This window comes from Oreochromis aureus, linkage group 14 (genome assembly GCF_013358895.1).
Source record: "Oreochromis aureus strain Israel breed Guangdong linkage group 14, ZZ_aureus, whole genome shotgun sequence".
Taxonomy (NCBI): Eukaryota; Metazoa; Chordata; class Actinopteri; order Cichliformes; family Cichlidae; genus Oreochromis; species Oreochromis aureus.
The window spans coordinates 22,369,811-22,388,793 of NC_052955.1; the positions used below are offsets into that span (position 1 = coordinate 22,369,811).

At 40.2% G+C, this 18,983-nt stretch overlaps 3 protein-coding genes across 4 annotated transcripts; 2 read left to right on the top strand and 1 right to left on the bottom strand.

Annotated features, from left to right (window-relative positions):
* The first annotated feature begins 1,471 nt into the window (after nucleotides 1-1,471).
* Nucleotides 1,472-6,002, top strand: zgc:114130 (uncharacterized protein LOC570332 homolog). 2 transcript variants are annotated; one of them, XM_031743052.2, is made up of 2 exons: nucleotides 1,472-1,689; nucleotides 2,842-6,002. In XM_031743052.2, the coding sequence occupies exons 1-2, from the start codon at nucleotides 1,636-1,638 to the stop codon at nucleotides 4,081-4,083; spliced, it is 1,296 nt and encodes a 431-aa protein (XP_031598912.1). In that variant the 5' UTR covers nucleotides 1,472-1,635; the 3' UTR covers nucleotides 4,084-6,002. The 2 variants fall into 2 exon arrangements, with proteins under 2 accessions (XP_031598912.1, XP_031598913.1); XM_031743053.2 differs by having other exon boundaries at nucleotides 1,606-1,744.
* A 3,442-nt stretch (nucleotides 6,003-9,444) lies between these two features.
* On the bottom strand, nucleotides 9,445-14,166 carry trappc6bl (trafficking protein particle complex 6b-like). The gene is made up of 7 exons (XM_031743056.2): nucleotides 13,892-14,166; nucleotides 13,512-13,609; nucleotides 13,304-13,371; nucleotides 13,087-13,204; nucleotides 12,454-12,537; nucleotides 12,186-12,279; nucleotides 9,445-11,320 (listed from the first exon to the last, which is right to left on the bottom strand). Exons 2-7 carry the CDS (start codon nucleotides 13,605-13,607, stop codon nucleotides 11,286-11,288), a joined length of 495 nt encoding a protein of 164 aa, XP_031598916.1. The 5' UTR covers nucleotides 13,608-13,609; nucleotides 13,892-14,166; the 3' UTR covers nucleotides 9,445-11,285.
* Nucleotides 14,167-14,236: 70 nt separating this feature from the next.
* On the top strand, nucleotides 14,237-16,649 carry bloc1s3 (biogenesis of lysosomal organelles complex-1, subunit 3). Its single transcript, XM_031743055.2, has 5 exons — nucleotides 14,237-14,315; nucleotides 14,431-14,534; nucleotides 14,692-14,866; nucleotides 15,147-15,247; nucleotides 16,449-16,649. The coding sequence occupies exons 2-5, from the start codon at nucleotides 14,433-14,435 to the stop codon at nucleotides 16,632-16,634; spliced, it is 564 nt and encodes a 187-aa protein (XP_031598915.1). The 5' UTR covers nucleotides 14,237-14,315; nucleotides 14,431-14,432; the 3' UTR covers nucleotides 16,635-16,649.
* The last annotated feature ends 2,334 nt before the right edge of the window (nucleotides 16,650-18,983 follow it).

The window sequence follows — 18,983 nt, forward strand, 5'->3', positions numbered from 1 at the left end:
GCTGTGCTACTGGAAACTGAATTTCCCGGAGGAACCCACCCGAGAAATAAATAAAGTTTCATCTAATCTAATGTAATCTATAGGGCAGTGCAGGGCTTTGTATCTACCACTCCGCTGTGATATAACGGGCGGTCACGGTCACGTGGCTTTCCGTTGCCCTGGAGCTCCACCCATTTGTAGTTGGAGCAACAGAAGATGCCTGGGACAGTTCAGCCATAACTTTAAACTTCTCCTGCTCATACATGCTTGGAACGATCTTGTCACTGAAGTGGACGCGCAACGAGATATCATAGCGTGGCTCAAGCACGTTCACCACAGTTTAAACCCCTTGTTTTGCACAACAGACGACGGCCTCCCGTCTGCAGCTAAACACCCCATTAGCTTTTAGCTTTAGCCCGGTCGGACTGGGTAGCAAAGGGCTGCTTAAATGCCGCAAACTCCTCTGCTCCGCTACTTGGACCGCTAACGCTACCGCTTGACAGACTGACGACGCGCACCATACACATACTTTTTTTTCTTTTTCGAATCTTCGGATCACGTGCGTACCGAACCGTGGAGTGGGATCGGTTCGGATTTCGGATAAACCGTGATCCGTTGCACCCCTAAAAACAAGTATTTCAAGAGAACGGTGTAACAGTTGTCTGATCAAAGTGAAATCAAAAGGTCAGCCCTTGTGTACCAATGAACTACAGATGTCATAAAACCACATATTCAATATAAGGAAAATACAGTGTTACCAAATTAGTAAATTACTAACACTTGAAAAAAATGTACAAAAAAGACAGGGTGAATACAACAATGTGTTCTTTATTTTTAAAGCTTTATATTGGTTAGATGACTGGTGAAAATTTCCTGGTATAAAGCGGAACAATCTCTTCTTTCAAATATTGTCTTCAGGTGTTCTACTTTCCACAATTAACAGATTTAATTATTAAACCAATTAAATATTAACATTTGTTTTTTGTAGGATAGCCCATCTATTTATAGCTTTCTAAGCTTGTGGTCATGCCCGGATCATCAAGCTACAGCTTTCCTACTGTTTCTTTTCTTCTTCTTTGTTCATTTTCTTCTTGGTTGGATCCCCAGTTGTAAATATCCTCAGAATGCCCATTGATTGTGGTGATAACCTCAGACTGTCTGCTGAAATGAGCAAGAGGGATAGTGAAAGACAGAGGTATAGGGAGGAGAGAAGAGAAGAAAGAGCAGTAAAAAAAAAGAACTATTAAAAAAAATTATGAAATACACAAAACTGAGAAATCTAGCCTATATATTGTGTAATACCCCCAAATCAGTGAAGCTATGCGATAAATAATGCATATTATACAATCTTATAATCAATTTTCAACTTATAGTCAATAAATGTATTTATTTATTTATTTATTGTATATAAGCCCTCATTCTCATCCGTCTATAGAACCGCAGGGTGTGCAAAAACAACTTTTTTGCAGAATCACAGAGGCGTGGGAGTGGCCAACAGTAGTGTTAGGTTTTAAATCCACACGTGGTCCGGGTCTTCGGCTTGTTTAGCACCCATACATAACTAGAAACTTCTGACCATCTCATGCCAGCGAGTTGCCCACGTCTATCGCGGCAGGGGCAGACGGGATCGGACGAAGGTTTTGATAACTCAGCAAAATGCCATCTTATCCCCTGAACCAGTTTGCTGAGCTGGAAGAAATGATGTGCAAGGTAAACCCCCATAAGAGCGCAGAAGAAAGTTTAGCGGAGAGCGAAAGTTGGCTAGGTAGGTAGGGGAGAGGAGGAGGGTGTTAGCCTGCTAGCTGCGCTGTTACGGAGTTTGCGGTCTCCGTGTTATCTTTTCGAGTCTGTTTTGGTGGATAAAATGTGTCAGGCTTTCTTTTTTAAGAGGCTTCGTCTGTCTTTTGACTGTTCTGTAACTTGAAAGTTAACTCTGACCAGACGTTAAGTTGCCAGAAAGCAAGAGTTGTTGTAGTCCATCACAACTTGGGCCCATTAAATTATCGATTGAGTAGCCTAGTTTGTGATTTGCTCTTAATGCCGGTTAATTAACGTCGTTAATTGTTAAAGGTCGCTGTTTTCGTGCTAACAGCTTCTTCGATAGACAGTTCGCCGGTAAAGCAGCTTATTTATACACATAACCCGAACACGTTGAGTCACAAAAGTCATGGCTAACAGACTAAAGTCTCCAGTTAGAGATGTGTTGAAGTGTAGAGGTCTTAAACTTGCTCGAAGTGTAAAAAAGTTTTGTAATACTTTTGTTTGTTGGTTGTTAAAGTTAACATTCCGTATTTTATTCCGTGCGCTGAATGGGAAACATTCTATAGCTCGTCCTAGCTTATCAGAGCAAAAAGCGTGCCTTTAAGTTTTTTTGTGTTCCTTAGGGTTAGATGGACGAATCCAAAAATCACAAAGAAAGAGGGGTGACGCTACGTATTACAGATTTGAATCTAAAATATCTGAATTTGTAGTGCCAGTACAATACGGCACAAAATAACCACAGGGATGGATCGATGTGTCAAAAATTTGTTTTGACGACATAAATTGAAAAAGTGTGCTTTTTACGTACTTGTATACAAATGCCTAGTACCTCCCCCACCCCCGAAACTTGGTTCTTGATGCTTGAATCTATCAGGGCACCTGACTCAAAATATTTCCAGTGAAAACATTTAACAGAAATGTGCAAATAAAGCAGAAGATACAGCCTTTAGTGTTTAGTGGTAATAACAAAAATATTATAATGTCTAACATAAATTGGCATAAACTAGATAGAAAATGTATACGTTTTAAAATTGCTGGATATTAATAGTAGCTTGTACAGGCTAATTATGTGGACTTTTTGTTTTGTTTTTTTAAATGCAGCATTTACTGAATCTCAATCTGAGGGAGCCGAACAGAACAGTGCCATCTCTAAGTCTGGCCATGAGAACACCAGGTTACATCAGCGAGCCATGTCGAAACACTTCATTTTCCCTCTCCTCCCTGTCTTGCCTGCCCACTAATGCTTCGGACAGTGCACTTCTGACCTCCAGCCAACGGGGACGGCAATCAGAGAGTGATCTACTTTCCCAGCTTGGTAATTCCACGCAGTGGGAGAAGCCAGGCTTCTTTTCCCAGCGCTCTCTCAGCATGGTAGAGACCAGTGGTGCAACAAGAGCAAGTCTAGGCTGGCCTGTGACAGGCGCAAAATCCTCCCAAAGTGACATCGGCTCCGCCACACTGAACACCAGTTCCTCCTCGTCCACCTCGTCTGTGCCTGCCTCCTCTTCGTCGTCGCGCTATAAAACCGAACTGTGTCGATCTTTCACCGAGAACGGCTTGTGCAAGTATGGGGGGAAGTGCCAGTTCGCCCATGGGCCAGAAGAGCTACGTGATCTAAACAGACATCCAAAATATAAAACTGAGCTGTGTCGTACGTTTCACACCATCGGCTTCTGCCCCTATGGGATCCGCTGTCACTTTGTTCACAACAGCGAGGAAGAAAAGAAGCTCTCATTGTCTCGTTCTTCCTCCTCAAACTTTCCTCAGCAGCTGCCCTCTACCTCCTCCTCCTCCCGCTCACATCGGCCACGTCTTATCCGACAGAGTTTCAGCTTCTCTGGGTTTCCCTCAGCTCCCCAGCAGGCCTTTCAGTCTGCCCTCACTCCTCATGTTTCTCTTGCCACCACCTCATTCACATGCCCACCAACGGCCTCTTCTCCTTCCTGCGCAGACATTACTGATCTTCTCTCCCATGCCTTTCTAGAAATGGACTCTGCCTTTGAGGCCTCCCCCGCTCAGCAGCACCATCCTCCCGTGGGTCCCGATCCCAGGTCTCCATTCATGCCCTCCCCTGACTCCGGCTATTCTCCGAGTGGGTTATCTCCAACGAGCTCCCCTTCCTTACAGCAGAGTCCCAGTGCTGCGGGGGTCCTTTCAGGGACACTTGGTCCCAGATCCCTGTCCCACACTTCTCTCTCAGACCAGGACCAGGATGGAATCAGCTCTGCTGGCTCACTCAGCGGCTCCGAATCATCTGGTGGCATTAACGAAGCTAATGGCAAACGTCTGTTAGTTTTTAGTCAGCTCTCTCTTCCTGAAGATGCCACTGGGTTCTGCCTTTAAGCTGCATATTGCTGGAACGTGTACATGAGTATCCATACGCAGAATATCCACTGCACACGTAGCCATACTTAAGAACACAGACCCTGAAATGCACACTCCCCGCTCACACACTGACTGACAACTAAGACATTTTTAGCATTCTGTGTGAAAAAAATCGACTGGGTGACCTGTCACACTGCACGCCACTGTCATTTGCACAAGGCACAGTGATGCTAAAACTCCAGTTTGTATGTGGCGGGATCACCAAAACAGTATATCTCAAAACAGATGTTTTAATGGTGTCCTTAAAAACCTTTTGAAGCTTTATCAAAATGATATGCTAGGATGGCAAATTCCAACGAAGAATTTTGTAATCACAGTGTGAATTTAATTTCCTCCTGTCAGCATACTGCGACAGATCTAAAGAATGTGAGAAAGCCAAAGACGTCTGTTTGTTGCTCGTTTGTTTCAGTAAGACAAACACGATGTGACCGTATGTTTAGGAGTTCTTCCATCTAATGTACACTGTACTGTTTATGTAATGTTTATAAGCTCGTGAAGTAGTGTTTTTGTTTTTCGCCCTTCCCCCTTCTGGTTGTACCATCTGGGGGCTGTGTTTAGATCGCTGGCCTCGAATCTGAATGTTACGTTTTAAACGATGTATACCTGTAGTGTTATTTACCAGGTCTTGTTACGTTGTTGAACCAAGATTTGCTGTTGTGTTTGGAGAGATGCGAGCATGGGGTGAGAGTCTCCTTTTAAATCAGGAGAGTAAGCTAGTGTGAGCAGAGGAGCCGCGTTTCTACGGCTACTGCAGATGGTTTTTGGGTTCTCATGCATTACTGACAAACCTCAAGCAGTCAAATGTCAATTTGCCAAATTTAAACCACTCTGCAGCAGAGTGAAGAGTGACTCAGTCAGGAGGGCTTGGGCACATATGGGTTCATATTGCACGGCTGGGAAAGCACAAGGTACCAGGCGCTGAAAAACCACGCCAAGAGCTAGCCGATTAGTTTGATATGAAATGATGAGGTCAGAGCTTGAAGCCAGGTGACTATTTCCTGAGAAGTTGTCGTTTGTGGTGCTGAAGTGTTTGGTTTTGTTTTGTTTTTTGTTTTGTTTTGTTTTTTATCTTAAACACAAACATTCCCTGTAAGTTTTTGAAAAGTGAGACTCTCACTCCATGTCGCTCCATCTCTCTGTTATTCAGTATTAATCTTTTTTTTTTCTGTTGATGCCTTTGTTGTTAAGACTGAAAAGTATCCTGGTCACATGCACGCGTACTATGCTCCCAGGTCTTTTTTTGCCTTACCAAGCTAGATTCAGCATACTGTAGGGTTAGGGGTATGTATGCTTAGTGTTTTAGAAAATGTTACTTGGCTGTTTATTGTTTTGTTTTGTTTTTTCCTGTGTTAATGATGTAGTTGGTCTATTTAAAAACAAAAAACAAAAAAACCTTTTTCATCAGCGTGTTTAAGGCCTGTTTAGTGGTAAAGATGATCTTTAGTAAATTAATTTCTTTAATTTATTTTTAACGTATTTATAGAGGACTTTTGAGTTGTTAATGCTTGCATCAAGTTTAATATATTTTGCTTTTTTGTACTGGAAATAAAGGAGTTTGTTTTTTGTTTTTTTTAAACGGTCTTTGTTTGGCTTCTGTTCGCCACCTGCAGGTAAAAAGTGAAGATTTTGACATTTGATGTGGAAACTGCTTTTATTGAATGATGCAGATGTTTAAGAGAAGAAAAGTGTTTTATGCTACGCTGGCGTTAATGTAGCGTTGGCAAAAAGGCTCACAGGATGTAAGGTTTTAGGTGCAGGAAGCAAGCGAGTGAGCAGGAAACCAGTGAACTGTCATTTCTGCTTTTCGTTTATCACATTTCCCCAGTGACCTGTGCCGTTGAGGTTAACCGTATCTATACAATAAAATAATTTCATTCGAGCTCTAAACCTCGTTCATGAAGCTCATCTCAAGTTTATTTCCTTTAGATGGCTAACCTGGAAAGTATTCATACAGTAGCTTACACTACCCTATACTTCCAGGATTAAGAAGTACTCTGTGATGCAGTCTCAAGGTGAAGAGTGTGAAACCAATACTGATGAGAGCCTTTGAAATCCAGAAAAAGTCTTGGCTTTTTATTTTCCCTACAAAGCTTAGCCTTCGCTTCTTAAAGGGAAAAGTGATACTTGTGGATTTTAAAAACTCAGTGGCTGCTGGAGTCTGAAGCGAAGTCTCGGGGTTAAAAATGAGGAAAGCACTGTGGTCTCTCGCATCCTCGAAGTTCAGGTGCAGCAGCGTGTTTCTGGCAGCAAATTTGCAAATAAAAATGGATTTAAGCGAGTTTGGCAGTGGCAGTCATGGCTGTCCCGGCCACTGTGGTCGAGGGTAATACGACAGTGGGGTGTGAATGTGGGAGTGTGGAGCAGTGCCACTAAGATTTCATGTAAAGATGAGATGTCTTTTGTTTGGGGTTTAATCTTACCAATCTTCAGTTTCCACTTATTTCCTTTCTGCCTTCCCTGATTCCGTCCCACATCCCTCACTTTGTGGTTATTTACCTCCCCCTTCCTTTTCACCTCCTGCCCCTGGTATACCAGTATAATTGGAGTGCAATGCAACCGTTCCTGATATGAGACAATCTGATGAAAACACTTTACACAAAGGCAGGCTTGATTAAAAAAATTAAAATTAAAATATGAGTTCAGGGCTTAAGATGCCTACTCACCCCTGATACTCAAGGAATCTCTCTGTTATGCACACACACACTCACACACACACAAGGGCTATTATCTTGTCACTTAACATGAGATGGGCCGGCTGTCTGGTAGTGATTAGTGGCCGTGAAGGGTTTAAAGGCATGCATTTGCTGTGTGTGTAGGCATTGTGTCCTATAGATATTCTCCCAGTTGCCCTGTGGGACATAGGAAAGCCAGGCAGATGGCTGTATTCAGGTCCACCGCGGGTCAACATATGGCCGTGAGAGACTAAGTTTGTGTTTGTGTGTGCGAGAGTCTTACTCATACCATGCTTGAGTGGAGGAAGTTGAATGCACTGGTGTGACGACAGAAAGGTGATAAAAGGGGAAGAAGAAAAGTGGAGATGAAGAAAATAAAGGGAGGGCAGTATGAGAGGATCAAAGTGGGTGTCATCCTGTGAGATCATACAGATTAAAAGCAGCAACATACTTTTTTAGGTCGCTCTGAGGAAGTAAAACGCGGCCTTTTGAGTTCGTGAGACGTAATGATGATTAATAAAAACAGACCTTCACACTTCTTTGTGGACACATGGAAGTGACACAGCTTACTTAGATTGCTTTGAACCATATTTGACTTTGAATCAACACACAGTACACATTTTAGGGGGTTAAACGCAGATTTTAAATTGCAGCTGGTGATTTCAGTTTTCTTCTACTTATTTCAAATAAACTGAAACAAACAGCTTCTCACATGACAAAAGACTTCAGTCAGTTCGTGTGGACAGTGTAGCTGAATTGTAGCAAGTCATCAGTTTGGGAATACGAATGCTGGTTTAACTTGTACACCCCCCCAACACCTCCTTTCTTTTCTCCAGCCATGAACACACCCCCTCCTTTTCTTCCGCTCGCATTCACCGTTCTTCTTTGTGACCGCATTTGGTGACATTGTGATGCGAGGTAGAGCAGGAGGAAGGGAGGCCAAGCCATGTGGCGCGGCACAAAACAGCTGTTGCTCACCGTCCTGAGAGCCAGTCTCAGATTCCCTCACTCCTTATTGTTTCAGGCATTTATGTACAGACGCAAGGTACTTCTCTCACGCTCACTCTTTCCTCTCCTCATCATCACACCCCCTCCATCTTTCTCTTTTCTGCCTCCCTCAGCCTCTAATAAACTTCTCCTTTCCACTTTTCATCTCCCTCCAGCCTCCTGTTGAGGCTCTTCATTCTCTCCATCTAATTTTCCTAAAGCCCACTCTCTCAATCTCCTTCAACTTTCTACAATTTGACCCCCTCCCAGTCTTTTTTCTCTAATCCATCCTTCTACCCCCCGCCCCCCTTCTTTCCACATGGGATTTGGACTAAGTGTTTAATGAGTTGCAACAAATAGTCAAAAGAGTGGGCAATAGTCAGATGCTACACATTTATGCAGACATCTAACTCAATGTCTGTTTTTTTCTTTCACATCCAGCCCTTCACTCAGGTTGCTATTACCTAAGATGCACAGCAAGGGTCGAAAGGCAGAGTACTTATAAGCAGGGACCTTATTTAGCTTTTGATTTTTTGGAATTTTAAGCTCATTCAAGTACCCTTTTCTTTAGGGCCTCCAAAATAAGAAGATAACTCAGTTACAAGTGCCAAAGACAACAGAGTCAAGAACATACGCTCACTGGCCAACTCATTAGTTACACCTTATTAGTACTGGGTTAGACCCCCGTTAGCCTTAACTCTTCATGGCGTAGATTCAGAAAGGTGGTGAAAACATTCCAGAGAGTTCACTGCATGTTGACATGATAGCATCACACCGCTGCTGCACATGTGGACATTCACTATATAAATCTCTTCTCCTAACACATCCCAAAGGTGCTCTATTGGTTTGAAATCTGGGGAATGCAGAGGCCATTTGAGTAAAATTTGAGTTTAAACATCTTAACATTACTACACTACAAACACACTGAACCAATAATACAAGGCAGAATGGATCCATGCTTTCGTGCCAAATTCCAGCACTACCATCTAAATGTTACAGCAGAAACTGAGACTCGTCAGACCAGATGTTTTTCCAGTTTTCTATTTTCCAATTTAGATGAGCCCGTGTAAATTGTAGCCTCAGTTTCCTGTTCTTATTTGTTAGAAGGCTTCACACCAGGTGCTTTTAAAGGGGATTTTATATTATACATAAATATCATATATACATATACATGCATATATAAGAACCACGCAACATTCAAAGTCATTTAAATCACCTTTTCTCTCCATGCGAATGCTCAGTTTGAACTACACCAGGTCATCTGGACTATTTCTGCATGTCTGACTGCATGAAATTGCTTCCATGCATTCTATGCATTCATGAGCAGTTCAACAGTTTGCCCAAAGAAGTGACCAGTGGGTGTATACACACAAGCATAAGGGTCAGTGGGTTAGTCACGTTTCTGCCATACACTACTTACTGCTTTCTCATATTCATAATTCCAGTCTTGAAGTTGTCAGTCACAGTATGAGCTATTGTGTTAAACATTCAGTAACTGAAGCTAATTTCTTTATGTTCAGTAAATTGTTAAATACAAAAATATATATATCCATGGGTAATAACTGCTGTCACAGCAGTATGAACAGTTATGGAAATTAGAATCAATACTACAACTTCTGAAAGCCCAAGCTTGAGCCAGACACACTGAAGGGAAACAAAGTTGTATGTAAAGACCTTTATTGAGTAAAACTTTCCCACGAAAGGCAGTGAAATACTGGAACACAACAGGAGGTATTTTCCTTAGATTAGAGACAGAACTAGATGAAAACCACAACACGAGCAATAATGTCAGTGTTGCGCCATTTCAAAAACTGTACCAACTTGTGTTTTGACCAACCATGGGTGAGTATTACGCAAACAAGACTTCAAGTTAAGGTTGATCTTTTTGTTATTAAAAGTATAGACTAATCTTGATGCTTAGGAAGTAAAGCAGAGTAAAACCGCTTCCTATCTTTTTCTTTTACCTTTCACATTAAAAAGCTTGATATAAGCTGTAATCGTCGACTTCGAGTTCTTTTTTTAAAATTGAAAAAAAAAATTGAACATTTCCATCATAAATAAAGAAAAACAAACAAAAAAAGTACTAAGTGTATGTATGGGTCAGGTATCATGGAATAATTACACCAATGTTATTTAAAGAACTGATGAAAGTAACTGTGATGACCTCAACACTTGGGGGGGGTGTCTGCATAGCCAAATCTGAACAAATTACTTCAAAAAAAAGAGAACAGACAACAAGATTCTGGACATACCTCGACAACATGGTAAATCTAAACTCGTAAAGTATCAGACATATTGTAATAACAGCTGTATGTGTCCCCCTAGTGGCAGTAACAGCAACAACCTTTCCCAGAGAAGTGTCTGTATCTTCGTCATAATTTTATGGTCTTACATTTCATGTTTAACAAACCTTGTTTTGTTGTTTTCTTATCACAGCATTTTAAATCCATTCAACAAAGCGGTTTAGTTGAAGAAAAAAAAAGAAAAAGAATAAATAACAAATATTATCCATTTACAGCCTGACAACTGTATGATTAACTTTCACTGTAAACCCTAACATGTTTTACAGCTTACTTACTAAATGCCAGGAAAAATGTCACATTTAAATATCAATGCTCTAACAAGAGAAAACACATCCATCATGATGAAAAATAACATAGAAATACATTCAAGTCTACTCAACTCTTAAATGTGAGACCACTACATAGAACAACAAATAAGCTTGTATCATTCCACTTGGAAAAATTGTACAAATTATTGTTCTAGAAACTTATTAAATTCACATAACTTGAAGAAACTCAAATATTTCTACCAGTGTATTATTCTAGATTTGCATTTTGCCTTAGAAAAAGTCTAAGTGATCCCCACTACTACATGAAAGACTTCTCTCCTGAAGTCAATTTGCTAAAAACCAGAGCGAAGCACCAGGAATTGGATACAGCTTTTTCTGTGAAAAACAGTAAGCACTGAATAATGAATGAAATGAGTCAGGTGTAATGATTTACAAAGGTTCATTAGCCACCAATGGAATGGATGCTGAAAAAGATTGCATTAAATGCCATCCACAAAGATGTCTTCTCTTCACTTATGCTGATTGTTCTGCTGTAGTATTTTTATTTAACCTTTTTCCAATTTTCAGACTAAGCACTACAAAACATTACAAAGAATACATATCCTGTTAATAACTACACATTCACTTTAACTTCATAGTATTCAGTTGACAGCCAGTGCTTCTACATAAAACTAGCAGATAAAAAAAAATTAACTTGAGTTGAGAATGTAAAATAAGCAAAAACCTTCAAAACCAGAATCAGTATCCAGAATGATTTATATTTGAGCCCTGGCTACCTCTTTTGACCAGTCAGTTGTACCTGGTGGTCAGCAGAACGTCAGCAGTCCTGCTGGACCCTTTTGTGGATGTTTGATTCGCTTTATGGCTTCACTCATCAGTGGGAAAACAGGAACCATTATTTTCTCTTTTGGCACCATGTGGGCAGAAGATTAGGGCAGCTTCTGGATGACCACCTGAAACTTACCTGACAAGATAAAAATGCATAAAATATTATCCATCTGTACTGTCCTTTAAGGTACAGGACTATGCAAAAGTCTTGAGCCACCCCTCATTTCTTTATATTTTCCTTCCAATTAGACAGACTTTCTTGTAATCGTTTGAAGTTGTCTTTCACAATAGTTGCCCCGGGCTTTCTCAAGGTCTTACAAAGGAATGTTTTTTGTTTGTTAAGCTACTTAAAAGTGACCTGTGACTCATTCAAGCATAAAAATAGCACCTAACTCAACAGATGAATCTGTGTTGTGTCTACACATAACAGTCAGCTTAGGAAAGACTTGAAATTGTATCATTCGACACTCTGTTACTAGCAGCCTGTCGTAAAAACTCAAATTAATCCAGTTTCTTTGGCTTAATCTAAAAAAAAAAAATGTTCAAAATAACACATTGACATTTAAAAAAAATAATAATTTTTTTAATTCACACGTCACCAGCTGGTAGTATCTCCCCCCTTGAGTTTTGAATGTCTTTCAAGATGCCTGGAGAACTATTCCTGGAGACTACTTACATAAAGGAATTACAAGCAAGCTTGCCTAAAAGAGTTGGTCATACCAAACTTTGACTTTGCTATTGCACAAACTGTGTTTTCGCTTTATATATTTTATTTCCATGTATGTTTGCTGCAGCTATTTCCCATTTTCCAAGCAAAATATGAAGAAATGAGGAGTAGCTCAAGACTAGGACGGCTAGTTATGTGTACATTATAAATCTAATTAAACCAGACCTAACAGAACCTCACAACTACAGTAACAATGGTTTGACTGAAAGGCAATGAGCATGTTAGTCTAACTTTTCCTTACAGTAAAATAATTATGTTTTCACAAAGCACTTACAGGATGGCATGACGGAGACCTCAGCTGTTACCACACTCTCCAAACCCAGGTTAGATAGGGCTCCTCTCACCACACCACATGAAAAAGCAAGGTACTGAAACACACACACACACACACACACGCACAAATTAGTCTCTATTGCATTACGACATTCAGGTTTCGTTGGCTGTATGCCAAAATACAAACCCTTAAGCACCTAGTTATACTTGTTCTATATGCAGTCTTTAGAAATGTGGGAACATGAGTGTTTCTGTGACTCTATTCTAACCTTAGGAGCCTGATCAAGGTACTGCTTTCCATTGGACAGCTGGGTCAGCAAATTAAACTTGTTATCCTGCAGAACATAGGTCCCCTGGTGTGGAAAATAAACAAGACATTATATTAAAAGATAACACATTTTAAGCAGCAATACATGTGACCGTATTTCCTGATTGCTGGGAAATGTTCCTAAGATTTAAGAGTTCAATTTAACATCCATATGAATACAAGGACCCAACAGAATACTGCACTGCAACAAAATGTTCAATGTTTAAGGTTTTAAAGTTGCAACAATAGCAAATAGGCATGAAAGTAAAAGATACAGAATTTTTCAGAGAAAGAAATCCATTTTAGGCCTTTGTTAACGCTCAAGCACTTTTGTTTATTTACAAGAAAAATCAACAGGACACGTTTAAGTCAACTGTGACACTAAACCTTTTAGTGAAGTTTATGTTCTTCATCACAGTAATCATCCACTACAAACAGTGATGCATTGCAAAGTCTCTGTTTCACAAGAGATCAAATTTCCTGTTGTGAAGGCCAAAAACGTCTGTTATAGGATATATAACTGAAGCTGAACAAACACTACACAAAACCTACTTACTAATTTGGTAGTAACATACTGCATAGTGTAAAATTTTACCTGATGATTTGTTCTGAGGTTGTCCACCTGTCTCCTAAACACCTTAGTCCAGAAGTCTTTACAGATAAATTTCATTATATCCAATTCATCCTTAAAGCTGGGAGAGTCCCTGGTCAACCTAGAAAGAGCAAACATGTGATGAGACACTCACTGTAAAGGAAGACTCCACTTAACTCAGCATTTACTGCACTACAGTACATGTGTATGTGTGACTTACCTCTCAATAAGTCCTTGTCCCACTCTGAAGCCCATACCTTCCAGGACAGAAACACAGACTGCTCTGTCCTAAAAAGATGAAATGCAAGCGATTAATTTGAACAGTATATCACGTAAAACTGTGAACATGATGTCACAATATTATAATATTGTGACATAATGTCCCGGTGTTCTAAAACCGGGACATTATTGGTAACTCCTTAACACACCTTGTTGTCCATGGTTCCTTTGCTGGATTGCTGCTCCTTGTAAACATGTGACACGATCTCCATGTGGAGAAATTCAAACAGAGTCTCGTCTGCCATCCCTGGTGAACACACAACAGTGACAATCCGGTGGCTTAGATGTGCTCCAACAGACAAAACCAGCAGTAAATATGAAAATACCGAGCAGCAGCTTAACGGAAGCTAAGATGGTTAGCGCCAAAGAGCTAGTACGGTTCGCTAACAATGTCCCGCACGCTAAAAATAACTATTTTTTTTATTACCCCCGTAAATGGAAAGTTCTGGAGAGGGAGGTATCACATTAACGTATGTCATATATTTCTTTAATCTAAATTAAACCAGCTGAAATTGTAAATTGACAGTACCTGTAAAGTGACTGTGGCACACGAAGTCTGCTTCCTGGTTGACGCTCGATATATCGGTCAGCTCATTCCTTAAGTTGTACACACGCGGAGTTAGCAGGAGTTTCTAACCTAAAGCTGGTAACATGGAGAAAACACATGAATTTCATGTGCCACAACAACCAGAATTGTGTGATAAAATTGTTATTAAGAAAATAAAACAGTTGTTTTCGTGTAATATGCAATAACAAACGTCCAGCTTCTCCGAAAGCCATTACCAGCCGGCGCTAACTTTCGACGTACGCCGGTGTGATGTACAAACAGACTCGTGAGCGCTATCATCCTATTGTGGGATGAAACGTCATGTCTTGAATGTCCAATAGGCATGAAACGTCCGTTGCTACTTCCTTGTTGCTCATGTGATTTGTGTTTTGGTATTTCGGGGAAGGTTTGTGACTTTTATTTTCCTTCCAATGAAGTCTACATTATATAAGACACATTTAATGGCATTACTATTTCTAGCTGAATACACCTGAAGTAAGATGTTGTTTATGTTTTCGCAGTCATGGCCGGCAGGTACCCGATAGTGGTCCAGGGCGAAGCGTCTGAAACAGACTCCGATGATGAAGTCTACATCACCTCTCTGACTCCCTCGGTCGGAGCCAAGGTTGTCCTGCATGTGTTCTCTCTCAAAACCACGCATACAGGAGTATGCGTGGTTTTGAGAGTGATTTATGCACTCCAGCCAGTGACTTAAAATTTAGATTCAGCCATGAATCTACATTTTATTTAATTTTTTGTATCTTTTTTATGGATGCTTTCAGGTTCCAGGGGAGGCGTCTGAAACGGACAGCGAGGGCGAGCCGGAGCAGGCTCCTGCGAGCCATGACAGCGCTCAGATATTAAAGAGAGACCTCCCTCCTCTTATTGTAGTTAGAGACCACCCTGACATGCACTCCATAGTGGAAGACAGACCGAGCCCCTCACACAGGCCACACGGTAAAGACGAATAAAAACTCCAGTGCTTATTGTGTGAAAGTACGGACAACCCAATCCAAGACTATACATACTAGTCTTTTCTTACTAGTTCACAATCTTCATCCGCAAGAAGGTTGTCTCATATGTATCAGCTTTGTTTTAACAACACTGAGATGTGTTTGACAGTTTTGAGAGGATTTGGGAGTGTGCCTTTACAGTGTCTCGTCACAAATTTAAATGTGAACTTAAAGACCAATCTAGTTTTGCTCTGAGTAACTTCAGCACATAATTCTGTTTTCAGGTGAGACCCTGTTACAACAAAAGCTGCAGGAGTCTAACAGCCGACTGTATTCTGATGTGGGACAGACACTACGACAAGTCTATGGCAGTGCCAGCAGGGAGGTAGGTTGATATTTAGATACACAAATTGCTTAGCTATACAGCATGCAGTCTATATTATATTACAGCTGCAGTGATTGAATCAGAATACCTTAATAATCCCAGGGGGGAAATATAAATGTGAAAGACAGAAAATAGAATATGCTTAAAGTGTATTTTACTGAACATGCTCCTGTGACTCTTCAAGCGCGATATGTAGAGGGTGCTAAAAGACTGTCCATTATTGACTTTAACTTGGCCAGCCTCCTGTTTTCTCAAACCTGTATCGGAGAGTCTCCACACTCAGAACATTACTGTCTTGGCGGATCCATTTATTGAGTCCGTCATTATCCGCTACACTCAAATCGATTCTGCATCACACCACGGAATAGAGGATGTCACTGGCCACCACATACTTGTAAAATATAATAATGGATTGCATTTATATAGCTCTTTTCGAGACCCTCAAAGCACTTTACAATTCCAGTATTCATTCACTCTCACATTCACACACTGGTGGAGGCAAGCTACAGTTGTAGCCACAGCTGCCCTGGGGCAGACTGACAGAAGCGAGGCTGCCATATCGCGCCAACGGCCCCTCACCAGTAGGCAGTAGGTGAAGTGTCTTGCCCAAGGACACAACGACCAAGACAGACAGAGCTGGGGATCAAACCGGCAACCTTCCAGTTACAAGATGAGCTTCCCAACCCCCTGAACCACGGTCGCCCCTGAGCTTTGTCCAGTAGATGTTAAAGGGCCTCAATCGTCTGAGAAAATAGAGATGGGAGAATCCTTCCTTACAGATGGCTTCTGTCCGATTTATTGACAATGTGAGCGCCGTGGTGTTTGTCATCCTCTGCTGTTTCCACACAGACCCTATGAATGTAAATAGGGTTGTTTGCAAAGGTAAGTTGCAGATGGTTTTGCTCACACGATGTCACAAGGTTGTTCAGTTCTGTACTCTTCCTCATTGCCGTCTATTACCCATACATCCTACTACTGTAGAGTTATCAGAAAACTTCTGAAGGTGGTAGATGTCTGTGAACTAGGGTGAAGAGAAAGGGAGAGACGACGGTCTCCCGTGGATACTACAGCGATACTTCAAATGATAAAAAGTAGAACAGATGTAAATATTTTGTCTGACTAGTAGCTAACTAGCTGATTAAATAGATGCTGCAAATTCAGAATATTAAGTTATCTGGCTTTTTCTTTTTTTATGTGAAAGGTGCGCAGTGCAACATCACAGCTGAATGCATCGCAGAGCGCCATCATCAACGCGTCCCACAGCATCAGATTAATCCTGGACGACCTGAAGGCTGTTTCTGAAAAGATTGACATCATCACCAGCTGTCAGATATTGCCTGATATAAACATTAATCATTTAAATAATTATACTGCTCCGGCACCTTAAAAAATAACAAAATAACACGTTGGCTTCTTTATTTAAAAATGCAGTATGTGTACATACATGGATTTAACAATCACACACTACCCGTGTTCTAATGCTAGCCGTCCTCGTTAATGGAGTTACGATAGTTCTGTCATTTCTTGATTTGCAGAGTTACACTTGGATTTATATTTTACATAGAACTTGAGATGATCCATTTGTTCCCTCCAACACTGTTTTTATGTCACTATTTGATGATTTTTTTTATGAGGCACATCCTGTTCTTTCCCTGCTGTTTGCCAGTCCTCTGTGATGGGTCAAAGAAGTAGGCTTGCAGTTATAAATAAAAATTTGGGTTATTTCTTCCTGTGTATATAAAAAATGAATATTTGCTTCAAAAAATAAATGCAAATATACACCAGAATACTGCTCTGTTGGTGTGCAAAGACAAATTTATTTGCAAAAACCAGTTTACAAAACCACATCAAGCAAGCAGGAAACATCCATACAGTATAAAAGCAATGTCCTTTGATCCTGTTGATTTTCTAATCATTGCAGTGTAATTATTCTCTACAATTCTTAATGAATCTGGAAATAAAGTGGTGACATTGCAGACACAATTTGCAAAGAAAGATCGAACGCCGAACATCTGCCACTTTGTGGAATTGAACTTCTGTAATTACAGCTGCTCTCAACAGCTTTATATAAGTGATTACCAGTAAATTGTTCTCCTAAATATCAATAATGTAACACAAACATTATCAAAAGACAGGACTCTTGCAACAGGCTGTAAATCCTTCTGTTCCGCGTGTTTGTAGTTGCATCAGACAGGGGTGTAGATGTACACTAACACCACTACCAGCAGGTTGAGCACTGTGCCCACGATGCCCACAAGGCCGAGCAGGTGATCAGGGTCAACCTTGCATCTTGCTGACTGATGATTTGCACATACACCGTCATCCAACACCTGAGAGACAGAGATGTACAGTAAAGTGAGTCGCCGCTGTGCAGAATGGAAAGAGAGTAGGGAAATCACAGGTTTTTATGTTTAATATATTTACGGCTGTTAGTCAGTTGACTGTATTGAAGAGGATTTATGAAGGGGTTATATATAAAATAAACACATGATCTGTTTTGGAAGTATATTTTTTATCACTCTGCATTATTGTATCCACATTATCATCAATACAGCCCCTTTTTTAAATGCTTATGAAATTGTGATATATTTGTTATATTTGTTACAACTTAAGCCGCCCTCTTGGCCAGATCTCTCTTGAAAAACACACTTTTAATCTTAAAGAGACTTTTTACCCAGATAAATAAAAGATATAAAAGTCACTTTGCCAAAAACTGATTGCAGCTTCTACTTTGTGTTTCGAATGTTCTCTCTGGCTCAATCAACATTAATGAGAGATATGTTTGACCTATTTTTGACGGATTGTAGGCCATCTATCTGTAGAATAGAATCTACCAGTAAGGGTCTTATACTATGAGACAGCGCAGGAATTTACATATTTACAACAGTTATAAAAAACAAAGAATGAGAAATTAAAGTTACTTAAAAACAGTAAAAAACTAGCACTGTGTAAGAGAGAAGTGCAAATTGAATAATAAATAATTTGTGCACTATAAATCTATGAAAAACAGCTCCATGAAGGTATAATACAAAATTATGTTTGGGATCCAATGCTTGACAGCTGTTCACCAATCAGAGTGAAGAGTTGTTATACAGCTTTATAGAGAACAGCAGGAATGATTTCCTCAAGCATTCATTATGGCAGTGAGGTTGAATCAGTCTGAGGGGGGAGTAGGAGCTCTTCTGCCTCAGAAGTCTGGACTTAGATTTAAATATACACCAAATGTAACACTTTAAATTCCTGCAGTAATTTTGAAAGATGGTCAATTTTATGGCACAATACCGGCACAGCTGATAGAGCTGAGCTGTGTTTATTTTACCTTCTTTTCCCACAATGAAAAGTCAAGATTTCTATTGGATGTTACATATATCAGCCACCAGATGGCGTCATTGTCACATGCATTACAACAGCCACAAACCAGACCTCTGATCAAATAAAACATTTCTATTCGGTTCTATTCTGTTCATTGTAATTAGCTCCACATCTGGACACATTTCATGTCCCGAAAAGTTTTACATTTGATGAAGTTCTATCTAAGTTTTTTTGTTTGTTTTATAAAACATGCAGTAAGAAGTATTATATTCTTTTTGTATCTATGATTTGTTCACATATGTAGGTTTGTATCTGTACACATTTTATGTCCCACTTGTATTGAATATAATAAATATGTCTCATGTAATATATAGGTATAAGTTATTTTACCCATATGAGCTATTCAATTGCATTCTGTCATTTG